Source organism: Rattus norvegicus, chromosome 16 (assembly GCF_036323735.1).
Source record: "Rattus norvegicus strain BN/NHsdMcwi chromosome 16, GRCr8, whole genome shotgun sequence".
Classification (NCBI taxonomy): domain Eukaryota; kingdom Metazoa; phylum Chordata; class Mammalia; order Rodentia; family Muridae; genus Rattus; species Rattus norvegicus.
The window spans coordinates 72,786,214-72,805,577 of NC_086034.1; the positions used below are offsets into that span (position 1 = coordinate 72,786,214).

The 19,364-nt window shown below is 49.1% G+C and overlaps 1 protein-coding gene across 5 annotated transcripts; it reads left to right on the top strand.

Moving 5' to 3' along the window:
* Window positions 1–2,628: 2,628 nt before the first annotated feature.
* Window positions 2,629–14,909, top strand: Pomk (protein-O-mannose kinase). Of its 5 annotated transcripts, XM_039094556.2 has the most exons (7): window positions 2,629–4,560; window positions 5,124–5,257; window positions 8,263–8,353; window positions 8,618–8,781; window positions 9,053–9,189; window positions 9,720–10,006; window positions 12,535–14,909. In XM_039094556.2, exons 6-7 carry the CDS (start codon window positions 9,728–9,730, stop codon window positions 13,303–13,305), a joined length of 1,050 nt encoding a protein of 349 aa, XP_038950484.1. In that variant the 5' UTR covers window positions 2,629–4,560; window positions 5,124–5,257; window positions 8,263–8,353; window positions 8,618–8,781; window positions 9,053–9,189; window positions 9,720–9,727; the 3' UTR covers window positions 13,306–14,909. The 5 variants fall into 5 exon arrangements, with proteins under 5 accessions (XP_038950484.1, XP_038950486.1, XP_038950485.1 ...); XM_039094558.2 differs by lacking the exon at window positions 9,053–9,189; XM_039094557.2 differs by lacking the exon at window positions 5,124–5,257.
* Window positions 14,910–19,364: the final 4,455 nt, after the last annotated feature.

The following is a 19,364-nucleotide window of genomic DNA, read 5'->3' on the forward strand; positions in this document are numbered from 1 at the left end:
TTAACAGTATATAAGGGACAAGCAAGGAGCCCAGTGCCTGGGAGGCCAAGACAGGAGTGGTGCTGCAAGGCTGAGGCCAGTCTGGACTACACAGACAGGTTCAGGCCACTTCAGAATACAGAGGGCGGCCTTCTTTGAAAAAAAATGTCAAAAAATGAGAAAGAAAATATTACTATACAATATGTGATTAAGGGAGGTTAATGTAAATTTGTTTAAAATGGAAATTGGTCCTTTTTTTACTGTGAGCAACAAAATCTACTTGATAATTTACCTGGATTTATTCAGCACAGCTCACAGTCACTGCCTCATCTAGACGTTCACCCCGCATCCACACCATGCAATAGCAACAGGTTTCTGCTGCCTGAACCAGGGCTGGGAAACCACTGTGTGAGGAGTTAGAAAGCACAGTCTGCTGCCGTCTCCAGGTCAGCCACCTTCTACAGGAGCACACCTGTGTGCTAACTGACCAAAGGACCTGAGTGGCTCACACTAGTGTGCTAGCTGCAGCAGCAGTCCATAGGAGTTTCCAGTGTTAGAACACCAAACCACAGCTAAGGAAATTACTGTGAGGGGTTGAATAATCCTCCACCACATAAACTTGGGAAATACCTTTTAGTAGAGAAAATACATTTAAGTCATTTTTAACATTTGTTTTGTTTTTACATCTGATGTTAGTATTTGTCACTTGTTATCTCCCAAGTGTCTAGTTCTATATTTGAAATAGCATAACATATCATAATCTCTCTGTTTTTAGTAGAAACAACAAAACACAGCCTCGTGGTCAACTATGGTGATGCCTGCCTCTAATGCCAGCATTTAGGAGGCAGAAGCAGGTGTATCTTTGTGAGTTCAAGACCAGCCTGCTCTACATTTCAGGGTCCAGGTCAGCCAGGCCACATAGGAAGGCTTTGTCTCACAAAAACAAGCCAGTCAAAGAACATTTATCCTCAGAATGACTGTCAGTGACTTAACATTGTCGTGAGGGCTGCCGACTCAGCAGAGCTGTGAGGGACTAAGGGAGCATAGGGGCCCAGCACAGCAGCACAGCCGTGATCCTGCATGCAGAGATTCACCACAGGTTCAGGGGCGGTCAGCAACCAAAACAAGCAGGCATGGAGATGCACACCTGTAAGTCCTATTATGTTCCAGAGGCTGCGGGAGGGCCAGAGCTAGCCTCAGATGTGCTTCTGTTAGCCTGTCTCACAGTCTGCTCCATGCCCTCCACTCTGCCATCACTGCTTGTCTCTCAGGTCCTCCTTCCGCCCTTTGAAATACTTTGTGCTTTAGCGTTTGTTTCAAGAGTGTGTATGTCACTCGGCCTTGTTGGGCACGAGCAGACCCCTCATCATTAGCATGGCCCTCGAAGTGTCTTGTGCTGATCGGAGTCAGGTGTGACGTTCAGCTCAGTCAGCCTCCCAGTCAAGTGCCACCACAGCCTGCATACCCAGAACATTGGGTTCTCTTGGAGAACCCGTGTCGGTTCTCCGGGCAGAGACCGGATTCTAGTTTGACCGTCAAGAAACTGCCCAGCAGTCAGTGCAGACACGCACAGCGCTGAGAAGCAGGGGTTCAGTGCTCAGGCCTACGCTAGGAGCTAAGGGACACAAAAGCACCGGGCTGAGGGAGAGCCAGAGGCCACGGCCCGGAGGGGCAAATGCTGTGGAAGGCTGAATATGGACACGCTACAGCCAGGGCCCTCGGAAACTGAGCGAGAAACTGAGCGACTACCTGCCCAGGAGCCAGCCAGCTGAGACTCCAGCACAGCCTGGGGCAGTGCTTTCTCCCCTTCCCCTCACTGAGGAAAGACTGCTGGTTGATCACTTTATGGAGGGAGAATCTCCTCTGAGGGTGAATCCATTGGTAGATTTCCTGTGCTCAGAGGCTGGTCTCATAGGCAAGCAAATAAGGGCAGCCCTAATGGGAGCAGCAGGGGGTAGAGGGGAGGAAAGACACGAAGCTGGGAAGAGGGTGGAGAAGGGAATAGAGGAGGATCTTACCATATGTAATTCATTCTCTAAGAAAAAAAAAAAAAAACAACACAAGAATCTGCCGACATCCACAATTCTGCTACAGCATTGGAGTGGGTGGGCCTGGGGAGGGGTGGGCGCCTGCTTTGGGCTTCTTCAGAGTCCGTCTCCACTGGGTAGGAAGGAAGGACTGCTGAGCTCTGGTCCTGCAGCTTTGGCAGTCACATTCACTACTGTGGTGCTGGTGGCTGGGGATGAATAAAGAAAGGGCAGAAGTGGGAAAGGGGACAGAACAGCACAAAAATGAGGGTTTCCTCCACTCACTGGCTTAGAGAGTCTTTGCTGTCTCATACTTAACCAGAGGTCTTCCAGGATTTGAGCCACACTGAACTCCGGTCAGAGAAAAACAGAGCAGACATCCTCTGGCCAGATCCATGCTGCTCCAAACACCTGTCGTCTTCCTTGATCCACCACAAATAGCCCTGCCACTAATTCTGCTTGGATTTTGAAGCTGTGCTTTACAGAGGTGTCAGCATCTTCCTGGGAAGTCCCCTCCCCATCTTTTCTTGAAAGCACTGTTTTATCAGCCCCCGCTGTGTGAGAATAGCATGAGCTCCGGGAGTCCATACCCAGTACCACAACATTAAATACATTGTTTCCCACCCTCGGCTGTTGACTTAGTTCCTTTCGTATTGTAATAAAACACTATGACAAAAGCAACTGGGGAGGGGCAGATGTTTATTACTTTGGCTGGTTATGCCAATGGCTTACAGGCTATCATTTCAGGGAAGATTCAGGAGCAGGCAGGGATGTGATGGCTGCCTGGACCATCATACTCAGGAAGCAAAGAACAGGAAACGAAGCCTGTTAATAAAGAATCCCTTATTTCCAAACCAGCCTCCCGCACTGAGGACCGCAGAGGCATGTGAGCCTATGAAGGCTGTTTAACACCAAACGCACCACATCCATGTGTTGTGAATATCTCTTTGTGTCAGTACGTATCATTACAGCATAACTTAATGTCACTTGGGTGTGTGTGTGTGTGTGTGTGTGTGTGTGTGTGCACGCGCGTGTGTCCATGCATGTGCATTTGGAGAGCAAAGGACACGGTGAGCATCCTTACTCACCTTACCATGTGGGTCCTAGGGATCTCGGACTTAGATTGTCAGACTTGACGGCAAGCACCCTGACCTGCTGGCCCTCTCAGGCCCCTACAGCATCACTTCTTATTCTAGCAAACTGTATATAACACCCCTCATGGTTTTATTCATTTTGTAAAAGGTTGTTTTGGATTTTACTTGATGTGCTTTGCGTGCTTATATGTCTGAGCACCACTGTGTGCAGTGCCTTCAGAGGGCAGAGGCAGAAGGTCTAATCCTCTAGAACTGGGTTGCAGGCAGTGGTTAGCTGCCAAGTGGATGACTGGAACCCTGGTCCCCTGGAAGAGCAACCAATGCTCTCACCTACTAAGCCGTCATCTCTCCAGCCCCTATCCTAGCCATTTTAAGTGGGTATTTCAATGGCATCTCATACACATTATTTTACAGCCATTACCTCCATCGTCACCAGAGGTTTTAAAGCTTCTCAAACGGAAACTATTCATTGAACAGTGTTCTTAATGGCATATATATATGCATATGTATATGTGTATATGTACATATATGTGTATATATTTCATGTAATTTATTTCTTGCTGTTATATATCCAGGTATATTTTCTACAATAAATATCCTTGGTGCTGGAGAAATGGCTCCACACTACCTGAGTTTAGTTCATAGCATTGATATTAGGTAGATCACAATTTCCAGCGAGTCTTTCTATCATTTCTTTGAGTTCTCTGGCATACCACATAGGCACGCATTTGTCAGTCCGAGAAGCAAAGGTTGCTTAGAGGGTTTTGTTTTGGTTTTTTTTTTTTTTTTTTTTTGAGAATTGTTTTGTTTTTGCCCCACTCCTCTGGTGCTTGATCAAGGTGCATGCTTCGAGTTAACACTCATCGTTTGGATAATAAACACAGATGGTTTTTTAAACCTGCACGCTGTACTGTCTTGATTTCGAATCTGGAAAGTAGATCAGTTTTTTAAGTACAACAAATTAGGTGGTGTTATGTCTGATTTTCCATTTCCCACCCTTACCCCTCTCGTGACACATTAAGACCTTCCAGCCTTCACGTCGCTTGAAGTCTGTGAAGTGCAGCTTTGCGTCTCAGGTGGAAGCTCCACAGTCACCTTTACGTGTAGTTATCAAATCCAGAGGCATCAGTACACTGAGGCTCAGTCTGCGATTTTCTCATGCTGCTTTTCTGACGATCCCTCTTTGGCAGCCGCCGCTTTGCAGAGAGTGTAGAACTGCAGATCGGGGAAACAACCCTCTGAGGTCCTCAGCCCCAGGCTCAACCCTGCTGCTGCTTCCTGGCGTTTACCAATTTGGCTAGAGGAAACCAGAACCAGGGGCTGGCTGGGTGAGGGTACACTGCCGCGGGCGTCCAGTGTGAGGCGGGAGGCGGCCACCAGAGGGCAGCCTAACGCTCGCCTCCGACCGCTTCCGGCCGCGCAGGCGTTCTGGGATGCGAGCCGGATTTGGTGGTCTCCAGGTAGGCTCCGGGGCGTAGTGAGGTGGGCCAGGGTTCTGTGGGGCCTTTCCGAACCCGACCCCCGGCCCCATCTTCCCGGCCCAGCCCCAGAGTGGGCTCTCATGGGGCTCAGCTGGGACTAGACTTGGAAACTGGTGCTGGCAGCGGCCCCTAGGGTGCTTACCGTGCACCCCTTCTCCGGGTGTTCATCGTGCAACTCCCCTCGGGTGCTCACCGAGAACCCCTCTCCGGGTGCGTACGGTGCACACCCGCTCAGGGTGCTTACCGTGCACCGGGCGCTGCTACTGAACTGTGTGAGCGAGCGGAGACTGCCCGCCATGCCCTCGCTTTCTCTCCCCCTCCCTCTCACTTCTCTCCCCACTTCTTTGTTAAAACCCAATTTTAGACGTTTAGTAAATTTGATGCCTCCGCCCTTTCGCCTGCACAAACTAAATAACATCCAGAATATTTAAATAGTTACCGGGAAGTGAGATTTAGTCTGAACCGAATTGGTGGCACCAGCGCCTTCTCGAATCATATAAACTATCTGCACATTGGCAGTTCACTTAATTTTCCCTGTCTAGCCTAAGCAGTGAGCATACAGCCGCTGGTCCTTTTTCACCGTTATCAACTAGCCGTCGAGTTTAAACAGTGCCAGACGTTCCTACTCAGCCGGCTACACATATTCTCTAAGCTCTGGGCAGTCCACAAGAAACAGGTGTGTTAACACACACCAGTTGCCAAGAAATGAGGGTTCGGCATAGAGCTGATAATGTGGATTCTGAGGCTGGAGGGATGGCTGGTGGTTAAGAGCCACATGTGTTGTGTGCCTTGTTGCAGAGGACCTCGGTTCGATTCCCTAATGGCTCACCACTGTCCATAATTTCAGTTCCAGGGAATCCAGCGCTTTATTCTGACCCCCGGGGCACCAGGCACACACACACACACAACACATATTGGACAATGTGAGTGCAAGCAAACACTCATGCGTATAAAATAAGCAAATTTAAAAATATGAATTCTAGGTTCCTGCAGCGTTTTGTCCATGATGCTGGTAGCATTGGAGCGTGCCGGCTTTTTTTGTTATCGTCAGCTTTTTAAAGGGGAAGGGTTTACTGGGGATCAATCATGGGATTCGTTCTGTGACCTTTGCTTATGGCCCATGCTCAGTATACACATCATGGCTGGAGAGAGCAGTGGAAAGGGAAACTGAAGGAGGGAAGACCGTGAGTGGGGAGGTCATCTTACTTCCTGACACCCCGGAAGCACAGAGACACAGGCTGAGGTCCCAGTAGCTCCTTCCAGGGCACGCTGTTACCTTCCGAGGCTTCCTTGTAACAGACTCTGCCTGCTCAAGGTTCTGCTGCCGTCTGGTAGTGCCAACAGCCAAGACCGAGTCTTTAATGAATAGGCCTTTGGCAGATTCTCACGCAAACTGAAGGGGACTGGAGGTATATATGACAGCTTCTCTGTGCTGCCACACATCCCTTGCAAAACCCCGGAAAGGGGCTGACAGTTTTACATTCAAAAGTGTGTGCTCCTATGTGCGTGTTTCACAGGTGTGTCATGGCACACATGTGGAGGTCAGAGTACAGCATGGGTGCTGCTCTGGCCTCCTGCCTTGTTTGAAACGGTGTCACTTTGTGATGTCCCACCATGTATCTGGCTAGCTGGCCTGGCAGCTTCTGACTATTCTGTCTCTACAATCCATGAGATTATGGGTACATCTGGCTTCTCTTGGGTTCTGGGGTCCTCACACTTTACCCACTGAGCAGTCTGCCCAGCCCGCCATCCTTTCCTTCCTAAAACTATATGATTTCTAGGGTCCAGGAAGCTTGCATTCACCCAGGTAAGGTCAAGGTAAGATGAGGGAGAGGTTGAAAGAGATTTGACACTGGGAAGATGTAACTATAGTGTTGGTGTGGTGACACTGGGTGCAAGAAGAAATGGGTGGATGAGAAGCATGATGGGACAGACAGGTCCCCATAGACTAAAAAAGAGACACCGGGGCCATGAGTAAAGCCAAGGACAACAGGAGTGTGCGTGCCAGAGACCATAAACACAGAAAAGTGCAGCGTGACCTGCCAATCCGTGCATTCTTCTCAAGTCCCTGCCGCGAGAGGCACTGCAGACAGTGGGGAACCAAACAACAGAAGACAAACATCAAGGAACGTGTAATCTAGAGGGGAAAGGCCTACGTATCTCCTAAAGGGTTTCTTTGAGCACCTAGGAATGTTTGGGGGCTGGAGTGCGGCACAGTGCATGTGTGCATTCATGTGTACATGCGTGTGTGTGTGTGTGTGTGTGTGTGTGTGTGTGTGTGTGTGTGTGTGTGCATGCATGCGTGAGTGTGTGGAGAGTAGGTGAACCAGTACTGGGCTCCAGAAGTTTACTTTCCCCTTCGTGTTCTCCAAGGCAGTGCATCTTGGCATAGACTATGTTCTACATCCCTAGCCACTCAGGACTCATCTAAGAGTTTTGTTTGTCAGGGCACAGTGGGAATATTGAATGCCTGCATTCCCCAGGCAGGCGGGTGTGAGAGTGGGATTAAATCTGTGGTTTGGAAGGATCACCCTTTGTCAGAGACTCTGTCTCTTACACACACACACATAAAGAAATATGTACAAACTGTGTTTCACACCAGGGTGGTTGTGAATGCTTATAATTCCAGCACATTGGAGAGTGAGGCAGGAGGATTGATTGTACGGTTGGTCTGTCTATACAGTAAGACTGGGGTTGGGGGAATTATCTCACTAATGGTGCTAGAATCAGTCACAACTAATGAAGTACAGTAGATGGCATCTCTAAAATACAGTGTGGTGGGCTGGCAAGATGGTTCAGTGGTGATAGGGGCTTGCTGCCAAACCCAACAACCTGAGTTCAACACTCAGAATCCACCTAGTGGAAGGAGAGAACCAATCACTACAAGTTGTTTTCTGACCTCCACATGTATGCCTTAGCAGGTGTCATCTTCTCATATTCAAATAAATAAATAACATTTAAGAAATTAAAACAGCAAGGCTGTGCTTTAAAAAAAAAAAAAAAAAACATTAGTTGTAAAGAAGAATGTTTACCGCTCTGGTTGGTGTGTGAGCCTGGGAGAGCAGGTCCTAAAAATGAGGCAGATCAAAGTCTCACCCTGTAACCAACTTCATTCAGAACATCAGACTCTGAGGGTTAAGAAGAGTCATCTGGGGGTTGGGGATTTAGCTCAGTGGTAGAGCGCTTGCCTAGCAATCCCAAGGCCCTGGGTTCGGTCCCCAGCTCTGTTAAAAAAAAAAAAAAGAAGAAGAAGAGTCATCTGGGTAAAGTGTCCAATCACCAGGTCAAGCCGCATGTGGCAGAAAACATTCCTCTCCAGAGGCCCGTGAGTAATAACAGCTGAAGTAAATCCACTCCTGTCCCCTCATCTGGGAAGCATGAGAGCAATTCCAAGACTGATTCTGTGTTTCTAAGAAACTGAGGCCACAGCCTCTGGTCCTTTCCTTGGAGTTTTCTCACAAGCTCCCAGAATTCCCCTCTCACACCGTTCTTGCCCTGTTCTCCCACAGCAGAATTCCAGCACAAAAGCTTGAGAATTTGGGCACTTGTAATGACAGGGAAACGACAGAGTTCAGCTGTGTCCACTAGAGGGCCTCATTTCAGTGTTCATCCAGATTGCTTAGAGAACTTCAAGAGCAGGTTTTTGAAGTGAGCACCTAGGAAGTTGTTGTTCTTCCCCAGTTCCCAGATCCGCAAATGGAGAATGTGAAAGAACAACCATGAGGCTTCACCAACACTCGGTGTGAATGAGGACATCAGAGGTGCACCATTGGTATATGTAACATTTCAATTGTTTCTCAGAGATCAAGGGAGGTTGGGGGCGGGTATCACGGGCTGTGCAAGTTTCTGGGTTGGAGCCCCAGTGTACCCAGTATATATAGATATATATTGGGTACATATATATACATATATACTATATATAATATATATGCTATATATGTATATATACACTATAGTATGTATACTATATGCTCTGCCCTGCCCCGCTCCGCCCCGCCCCCTTCTAATCTCTCCTCTATGGGTGTTTGTGTGTCAGCGTGCTATGTGAATGCAGTATCTGCAGAGGCCAGAAGGCACCTTCAGATCTCCCGGGACTGGAGTTCTAGAGTCTGTGAGCTGCCATGGGGAGCCAAGCAGGGCACTGAGGGACACAGGCGTGTGGTTGGAGGCCTTGCTGGGAGGAAAAAGAGACTGCTGAAGGTAACCTTTTTTGTCACTATTGATGCGGGGTCCCCATGCCCCCGAGCCTGAAAGTCAGCTCGGAACATCTCTGTCCAGCACTTGGAGGGCCAAGCATCCTTGGTTTGAGGATGTATCCCAGGTCTCTCCCCATCTAGGCCCCTCCATCGTGGCTCCATCGTGCCCCCCTTGTCGTGGCCTGTGGTAGCCCTGCTCTGGATTCGTTAGGTCCCTACTTCCATTGTCTTCCTGAGTCCTCTCTTCAGGAAATCACGGTTACTGTCATCCGCAGGTTTGTCAGCTGTTAACCCAGTTTACTGCCAGGATCTTTGCAGTTGGAGGCCTTTCCCACCCCAAGCCACCCTGTGCACCTGCAGAAGAGCTGCCTTTGCTTCTGTCCCTCGGGGCTGGGCTGCTCAGCGAGCATAAGTGAGGCCCGAGTTCAATCCCCTGAGACACAAAAGAAGAGAGCCTAAATATCTTGTCGTTGCTGGGTTGGGGCTGGAGGGCAGGGTCTTGCACCTACCTGAGGCTCCCTGAGCTATTTCACCAGCTTGTTCAGGGGCTTTTGGGTAACTTCCAAGGGGCACCCTTACTTCTCAGCTAGCTTCAGGGCCCTTTGTGGGCTTATGATCCCACACCTCTGTCCATCTTCTATCCCAGACCCGCAAATACATATTTTGCTTATGTTTTACTAAACGTTCAGGCTGTCGACCTAGGGTGGCAGAAAAAGACCAGAGCTGGTCTGGAAGAACTTACATTCTAGCTTGTAATGAAGAATAACGTTTGTTTGAGCCGCTCACGCTCGCAGTTCATCACACAAGCCTGCGTGGCACTGAAGCTGACAGAACCCATGAGTGGGTGTGGCCTCCTCCAGCCCGCCAGGGGCATCAGAGACCTTCGTGAAAGTCGAAGCAGACAATGGTGCTTACTACTTGTTGTCTCCTGTTCTGTCGTAGGGACTGACATGGGACAGCAACATGGAGCCAGGAATGGTCTTACCCACAGAGAGCTCCCCCGGGGCATGGGGCTACTGCTCGCCATGGCCCTTATGAACGTGGTCCTCTACGTCTGCCTCGATCATCTCTTCATCTCCCCTGGGCGAGCTACTGAGGACCCTCGGCGCTGCCCTCCGGGTTACTTCAGAATGGGGCGGATGAGAAACTGCTCGCGCTGGTTGTCCTGTGAGGAGCTGAGGACGGAAGTCAGGCAGCTGAAGCTCGTTGGGGAAGGAGCCGTGAAGAGAGTGAGTGTCCCTGCGCACTGCGTTCCACGGTATCATCCCTGGAAGAGCGGCCTGGCACCTGTTGCTGTACCTGGGCTTCTCAGGCAACGCGGTTTGTGGCGGGACTTGGAGGCCAACCGGGGAAGCAGAGCGTAACACTGGATTTAAAAGCAAATGGGGGGGGGGGGGTTGGGGGATTTAGCTCAGTGGTAGAGCGCTTGCCTAGGAAGCTCAAGGCCCTGGGTTCGATCCCCAGCTCCGAAAAAAAGAAAAGGAAAAAAAAAAAAGCAAATAGGGAAGAGCCATGAAGGCCCTGTGTGTCTGTTCTCGAGCCCAGTGCTCTCAGATCTGGACCTCTGCTAGAGTTAAACCGTCTGGAGGAAGGGTGACAGTGTAAAAGTGCACGATCACATGAGAGCCTGGAAATGATACGTTTAGGAGAGGGACTAGGATGTAGTTCAGTTAGAAGAACACTTACATCAAGGCCATTTTTGACTGTGTGGAGAATTTAAGGCTAGCCTGGGCTATGTGAGACCTTGTGTGAAAAATACATATTTTCAGAAGCACAGTTTATTTATTTATTTTTTTTCGGAGCTGGGGACCGAACCCAGGGCCTTGTGCTTGCTAGGCAAGCGAGAAGCACAGTTTATTAACAGTGTGGCCATTAGGTGTAGGTGGGGACTCCGATTGGTTTCAAGAAGAAAGTCCTAGGGTATAGTAAGTTTTTTTAAAAAAGGTGTGGTACCCAGTGGTAGAGTATGCTGTCTTCAGTTGCAAGGTTACCTAGTTCTGGGAGAAAACGCAAGCAGGGTAGACAGCGTGTAGAGCAGGGTAGACAGCGTGTAGACTTAAGGAGGGCTCTGAGCCCTCAGTGTAGCACAGCGGGGGAGCAGTGATGTGCTCCCACTCTGAGATACCTTTTCAGACACTCACCCTTTATCCTAGCCAACGGTCTTACGTTATGAGTTCCGAAGACGGAAGGCATCCTCACCCTCTTCCTGGGCGGGCGGTCTGTTCCTCCCTGCACACCTCCTCCTGACCCCCTCGGCTTTGCGTATACAGTGGTCCCCACCCCACCCTTCCTTCCTGTCAGGGCACAAGTAAGCCCACATCACAGAAAGAAGCACCCTGCAGCTGCCGCTCTGTTTTCATCTCGGGGAAACTCCGCTCACCACCTCCACCTCCTGGGCCCTCCATCACTGTCACCCTTCCCCAGTGTGACTTCCACATTCCAGGAAGCTTCTACTAAGGTCACCAGCTAAGTGTGAGCCGAAGACGGCCTTCCTCTTCCTTAGTCCTTGCAGCCAGCTTGGTCCCAGCTGCTTCTCGCCCTGGGACTCTGGTTTCCTAGGAGTGTACAAGGCTTCCCCTCTTCAGCCCTCGCTCCTGTTCGCTCCCTTCCTGACTTCTCTTCCCTTCTCCCAACCATGGCCGACTGTTTCTCAACCAGCAACCGTTTGGAGGGAGATAGCAGTGTGCACAGACTCTCGAGGTTGTCACTCCTGGACAGGGGAGCTGTAACAGGCGTTCGGTGGGTGAAGGCTGTAGGTGTTGCCAGACACCCTGTACCACATAGGACGGGCCTGTCCCCCAATACATAGCTGTCTGGACTGAACACAGCCGGCTGAGGAAGCATCTTTCTGTGTCTCTAGATATGATCTGGTAGCCAGACCTCGTCGGGTTTTACTGTGTCTGTTTATTTGTTTTTGTTTGTTTCGGTTTTTCAGGACAGGGCTTCTCTGTGTAGCCTTGGCTATCCTGAAACTCACTCTGGAGACCAGGCTGGCCTTGGATTCAGAGATCCGTCTGCCTCTCCCTCCTGAATGCTACAATTAAAAGTGTGTGCCACCAGCACCGTCACTGCCACCGCCACCACCACCACCTGCTGCTTTTATGTATTTACAAACCCCCTCTAGCCTCTGTCCCTGAGTCCTAGATCCACACAACCAACTGTTTATTTGACGATTCTGTTTGGAGCTCTCTGAACATGCCCGTATGTCCCGTGCGGAACTCTGGTTTGTTGCCCTTTTGAAGTAGAGTTTCGATATACAACCCAGACTGTTCCAACTCGTCATCCTCCTGCCTCTGCTTCTTGAGTTTGGGGGATTACAAGTAGGTATCACTAGAGCTGACTCGGTGTGGAACTCTTGGTAATCTCCTCTGTGAGGCCTGCTTCTCCCCCTTAGTGTGAGATCACTTTCCACCTCGAGGCATACACCGGGGGATCGTCCTGAGTCCTCTTCTCCTTCTGTCAGCCAAGAGCAGACTGTGCTCGTTTACGCCATGGTACACGACAGCTCTCGGGTTCTTCCAGCCCCTGGGAGAGTCTGATCTCCCCGTTGACTCTGCCGTTCCTTCATTGGCCATCCATTAGCCGTTCACCTCGCTAAGTGTGGTATATTTGTCCTTAGCTCTGGGACGACAGGGACTGGCCCAGTGTGGGTCATTTCCACGCCCTCCGCACCACACCTGCCCCCTAGGGAGTGTGTGTTTCTCCCCTTGCCTTGGAGAGGGGTCAAGGAATGACGTTCTCTGTGGCCCTGTTTCAGGTCTTTCTGTCTGAATGGAATGAACACAAAGTCGCTCTCTCCCGGCTCACCAGGCTGGAAATGAAGGAGGACTTCCTACATGGACTGCGGATGCTGACATCGCTACAGAGCCAGCACGTGGTCACACTGGCCGGCTTCTGTGAGGAAGACGGCACGATTCTCACCGAGTACCACCCCTTAGGTTCCCTGAGCAACCTGGAAGAAACACTAAACCTTTCAAAGTACCGAGACGTGAACACTTGGCAGCACAGGCTGAGGCTAGCCGTGGAGTACGTCAGCATCATTAACTACCTGCACCACAGCCCCCTGGGCACGCGGGTCATGTGTGACTCTAACGACCTGCCCAAAACGTTGTCCCAGTACCTGCTGACAAGTAACTTCAGCATTGTGGCTAACGACCTGGACGCGCTGCCCCTGGTGGACCACGGCTCTAGGGTACTTGTGAAGTGTGGCCACAGGGAGCTCCACGGGGATTTCGTGGCCCCAGAGCAGCTGTGGCCCTACGGAGAAGACACACCCTTCCAAGATGACCTCATGCCCCCCTATGATGAGAAGATTGACATCTGGAAGATTCCGGACGTCTCCAGTTTCCTTCTGGGGCACGTGGAAGGGAGTGACATGGTTAGATTCCATTTGTTTGATATCCATAAGGCGTGTAAGAACCAGTTCCCCGCAGAGAGACCCACCGCTCAGAACGTTCTAGACGCCTACCAGAAGGTTTTCCACTCCCTCCGAGATACCGTGATGTCGCAGACGAAAGAAATGCTGTAAAAATACACCATTGAGTGATGGCTTCTGGCTGATTGGTGTCCCAGCTGTTCTTGATGATGGAGGAGGAACTTTGGATGGATGGACGTTGACCCCGGCCATTCTGCCACGGATGCCCTCCTCTATGCTGGCACATTTGAGTGTTTTGCTCTCCTGGGAACAGGATTGGTAGGTCAAAGGGAGTTCAAAGGGAGCGATCAAATGGCAATCTTGAAGACATGTTGCCTGCCCTGGGAACAGTTTTTATACACTAGTAGGAAACAGACATCTTTCAGTGACCATTTGTGGAAAACAAAACAAAACACAACCCACTAGTTCCTCAGAGACCATCTCTCCTAATTCAAAAAGCTCTCCTGGAAGCTGGGGATGTTTTAGCTCAGTGGCAGGGCACTTGGCCTGGTTATGTACAAAGCTTTGGATCTGACCCTTAGCGTGTGCACACACACTCTTGCTCGAACAGTGACCATAGCATGTGCACACACACTCATGCTCGAACAGTGACCATAGCATGTGCACACACACCCATGCTCAAACAGTGACCATAGCATGTGCACACACACTCATGCTCAAACAATGGCCATCCTGGATGCCAGAAGTGTGCCCCTCTTTCTTGTCAGTGAGGTCGTTGTCAGCGTTGGTGATGGTTTTCTGTGACGTTCCTACTCTGTCTCCTGTCACTGAGCCAAGTATGTATGGCTTTTAGGCACTTTGTGGGTTCTTCTTTCTTCCACCCTGGTTCTTCCCTTTCAACCCCCTAACACTGGATAGGAGAGAAAAGACAGAGAAAGGAGAGCGGGTGACGTTGTTGTTAGACTACTTCCTGTCGATAAGGGGCATCGAGTTCCTTGAAGCAAATCTGATCTTTGCTGTCGGGATATCTGATCTCTTGTTTCCTGCTACTTCACAAATGGCAACCAACAGCAAACAACAAACAACCCATCCCGGGGGTCCTAGCATTTATATACCTATGAAAAGTCCCCAGAATTCCAAACATCACGCAATCAAAGGAACTCTCTGCAGCTGACAGAACCACACCCCTGCTAGAGCACCAGGCAAATCATAGTCAGCTGTCGGGAACAACCTGAAGCAGCCCCACGTCCCACACCTGAGATTAAAACGAAAACATTCTGATCTGTGTTTTCAAAGAAGTCAAAGTGCACCATGGCGGGGTTGGGGATTTAGCTCAGTGGTAGAGCGCTTGCCTAGCAAGCACAAGGCCCTGGGTTCGGTCCCCAGCTCCGAAAAAAAGAAAAAAAAAAAAAGTGCACCATGGCAGCATGCCTTTGAGATTGTCGATGTCTAGAAATGTTTGGAGCAGCAAGTTGAAGGAACGTTCTTACCTGCCTTGGAGGGTGCTTTGAAATTCCTGCTGACCTGGAGTCTCTTTCTGTGTGAATGTTTCACATCCAGTGTCCCTCTGTACTAGAAAGTACTGAGCCTACCCTGGGCTTGCGTGACTGTTCTTTAAAACATCGAGGAGCCACGAATGCTGGTGCCCACCTGTAATTCCAGCACCTGGGAGACAGGAGGATCCAAGAGTTCAGGGCTATCCTGGGCTATAGACCATGGCCCTGTCCACCCCCACCCCAATAAAAAACAAAAAGGTCTCCCTGTGGTGCTGGCATCCTTATTTGGGAGACACAAGAAATTTGACATGTGTCACTGGTCACTCATAAGGTGCCTCTTCTCCTTGAGTCACAGAATGGGGCCCACCTCAGAGCCTCTAGCTTCTCAAATCTCGACTGAAGTTCAAATTTGTAACCAGTTTTCAGTGCTGCTGCTGCTCTTCCTCCTCTTTCTCTTCTTCCTCCTCCCCCTCTCTGCCGCCCTCTCTTCCTCCTCTCTCCTTTCTCCTCCCTCTCCTCTTCTCCCTCGGACTCTTCCTCCTCCTCTCCTTTTCTTCCTCCTCCCTCCTCCTCCTCTGGGAACAACGTTTGGGACACATTGCCTCCTTGAGGTAGAAGTAAAAGAAATAGGTGGCGATGGTGGCATTGCCTCATCTTCTATACCCCATGGTGAACTCACAGAGTGTCTGAGCTGGCCCTTGAAGCACACATTACTCCAATCACTTAGAGTTTACAAAAACTACCCCCAAACCAATCGGCTCAAGGACATTAACGAGTGTTGACCAAGGTGTTGAGTAATTGGAACCCTTGCTATGTTGCTAGTCGGGCAGCTCCTCAGAAAGTTTAAATAGAGTTATCACACGCCCCTGCAGTCCTTCCAAGGATAAACCCAGTAGGATAGAAAACTTGTTCACGTTATCCATTAACATTGGCAGTACAGCTACTCAGAATAGACAAAAGGTGAAGAAGAACCCAAATGTTGGTCAATAATAAAGTGTACGTATATCCATCTAATGGAATTCATCAGCCTTAAAGAATGACATTCTGGTGCATGCTGTACCTTGCCTTGAAAACAGCGTGGGAGAAGCTACTGGCAGAAGAGACAGCCTGTTGTGTAATTGTGTCTGGAGCACCCAGCTCTCAAAGCATAGAAACGGGAAGGTGCGTGTGTGTGTGTGTGTGTGTGAAGGGTGATAGCAGGATTGGAGAAGAGGGACTGACGACTACTGGAAGTGATAAAATGTGCTGAGAACACACAGCGGGAGATTTTTATGCAACTCAACAGGACACGCTATTGACTTGTACTCAAAGGGAAAACCTTCGAAGACAGACCACAAGGCTGAGTATCTGATCGTTTCCCTTGATGAGGCCAACTGTGGGATCCATCGTTTGACAGTGACTGTTCTTCATGTTTTGAGTTAAGGTTTGTTAAGTCAAGCCTTTATATTCCCTTGCAGTCTGTAAGCAAATGCAGTGCATATGTCAGTGGGAGGCAGCCAATCAGAACCCTCCGAGGAACTGATATCATTTGGACATTGACACCACAGCGCCCTCCTTAGGCCAGCCGTGGGCTGCATTACAAAGTTAAAATGCAGACGCTGGTTCAGCGCCTGGGGTGAGTTTCCAGACTGGGATTTCTCTCAAACTATAATTAATGGGAAGGGTACAGGCCAGACCTGAGGGCAGCTTTTGCATTCCAAGCTCCGTTCCTGTTGGAACAAGAAACAAGAGTCAATGGGTGGTTACAAAAATAGGTAACTCCGTAATCACATCTCTGGCTAAGGGCGCGAGCTCGTGGAGTGCACCTTTTCCCATCATGCACAGCTGTGCGTATGGGACCGTAGCCAACCTCAGGGACATTTACAAGGAACGATCCTGAAGTTCAAAGTCCAGAGAGGACCCCGAATACAAACGAGAATGTAAACTACGGAATCCTAGTTCCTTGTCCTACTCCATAGATGCCATGTTCACTTATGGTCCACTCTTCTTCTTAACAAAGACTGTGCTTGGCAAAAATTTGAAGGAAGGAAAAAAAAAAAAAAAAGGAAGCACCAGAAGTAAAACGTGACTAATGATGTTGCTGTAACTGCTGAAATTCGTGATCTGCTGAGCCTTCGCATGCTTCTGTGAAGGCGTTGGAAATACTCCAAAAGTCTTGGCATGGTTTTTTTTTTAATCCCTACACCCCCAAAAAAAAGTCTATTTTAGAATTATTTCAGATATAGAAGGGAGGGGGGAAAATCACACTTTTATAGGTTTCCCTGAAACTAGAGTTACAGGTGGTTGTGAGCCACCTGATGTGGGTGCTGGGAACCGAACCTGGATCCCAAGAGCAGGAAGTATTAACTCTTAACACTTGAGGGTTTTTTGTTATTTATTTTATGTATGAGAGTGTTTTGTCTGCGTCTATGTCTTTTATCACTTGTGTGCTGTACTGTGGAGGCAAGGGGAGGGTGTTGGATCCCCTAGAACTGGGGTTACAGGCAGTTATGAGAACCACGTGGGTCCTGGTTTCAAACCTGTATCTTCTGGAAGAGCAACCAGTGCGCTTAACCGCTGAGCCATCTCTCCAGCCCCCGTGAGTGATGTTTCTAAGAGCCCCATGGAGCCCTGTGCGGTCTACCACAGTGATTTGGAAATTGGGGGTCTATAGCAGCTCTTCCAAGACCCTTTGCTGCAGAACTCCATGGGCACCTCATGGCATCTCTACCTTTTGTCAGTTGATGCCAGAGACAAGCTTCAGCCCCTGAGACCGGCATTGATGTCTTGATGAGGTGATGCCCAGGGCTTTCTTGGGCACCCAACCAGTGATCTCTTCAAAGATCTCATGACGATGAACTGGTGAGTCTGACAGACCCAGCCCATCTGCATCCACTTGGTCTCCCTGAGATTTGGGACCCAGCCGTATCTTCTGGTAACCTGTGTCCCAGGAGATGCACATTCTCCTGGTCATTACTTAAGACATCTATCAGTTTCCTGCTGTTCACCGCTTGACCCAAAGACCCACATATGTTTCTTTTCATTGCCACACAATTTTTATTATGTTCATTATTATGTCTGAAACATGAAATAAGGACTGCGGAGAGAGACTCTGAAAGAGAACTTTTTTTTTCAGTGTGTTATTACACTCTCAAAAACCTTGCATTTGGCCTTTTGTTATGAGTTGAGGCACAGAGTTTCAGGTTGAATTCTGGTTACATTTATTCCATTGAATTTCCATGTACAACCATTAAGCACGTCTGTTTTCTTTATTCATTTAATTCACTAACACCGTTTTAGGACCTTTTAAAATTATGCAATGTGATTTTATTTTACTTTTTAATGCAGACTACAAGAATAGGAGAGATATTACAGAGATGGAAACCTAGAGTCACTCTATTTCCATAGAACAAGGCAAAAATGAGGGGTTTGGGGGGGGAGGGCAAGGGGGTTGACTAAACAGAAAGAAAAAGACTCGTGTGTTTGGATGCTTGGTTCAAAGTAAGTGGTATTATTAGGTGTGGCCTTGTTGGGGTAGGTGTGGCCTTGTAGGAGGAAGTGTGTCACTGTGGGGGGTGGGCTTTAAGGTCTCCTATGGTCAAGCTATGCCCAGTGTGACGCAGTCTCTCCCTGCTGCCTGCAAATCAAAATGTAGAAATCTCACCTCCTTCTCCAGCATCATGTCAGCCTGAAGGCCACCATGCCTTTCCACCTTGATGGCAATGGACTAACCTTCTGAACTGTAAGGCGGCCCCAATTAAACATTTTCCTTTATAAGAGTTGCCTTGGTCACGGGGTCTCTCCACAGGTGAAACCCTAATTCAGTGTGCCTATGCTTTTACACAATTACAGGTTCTCCGAGATCAGTTTTGATTTTCCTCTGACACCTATTTTTTCTATGTAAGCTTTATTGAAGACATCTTTTCCTACTATATTAAGATAGTAATCACAAATTCAATGGATTTGCATGGAATTTAGCAATTTGCTTTTTTCTTTCTTTCTAATATTTTCCTCTTTTTTCTTTTTCTTTCTTTATCTTTTTTCTTTTTCTTTCTTTCTTTTTTCTTTTCTCTCTCTCTCTCTCTCTCTCTCTCTCTCTCTCTCTCTCTCTCTCTTGTTTTTTTAGGTGTTTGAGTGCCTGACTCCATTCAAGTGTGGAGTACAGTGATCTCAGGCCACACTTGTGAGCTGTGACACCTTCCTGTGGTCCTTCACTGGGAACGCCTCCTGAGCTCTGTTGTGGAACTCATTTCCCTTCCCCTCCTTTGACACTGGAGGCTGAGAGCTCTTCTGCTCTGTCTGGGTAGAGTTTGTGGCTTTGCAAGGGGAGCTCAGCAAGGGTTGCTATCACCTCACTTAATTTCCCCCCAGAGTTTGGAGCAGCAGGAGGCAGCCATAGCCCCCTCCCCCCCCCCCCCCCGCCATGTTACAATCCCCAGGTACAGCACTCTTTACTGGCAACCCCCTCCAGAGGCTGGTGTGAGAGCTCGAGGTCCGAGGACTGGAACTCTTGGCCCCCCAAACCTCAGTGCTTTTTTGGACTTTGCTGGCATCCAGGGCCTGCAGATTTTCTTCTCCAGTTCCTTAAAACTTTTTATCCTTTTAAAACCAACTCTCTGTTGTGTCTTATAGTCTCTGTCCTTTCTTTCTTTGGTCACTCTTGAAGGCTCAGTTGCTTCTTGCTGCTTTGACTGGGAGACAGCCACGACTCTGGGCTGGCTGCTCTGTCCAGTTTCC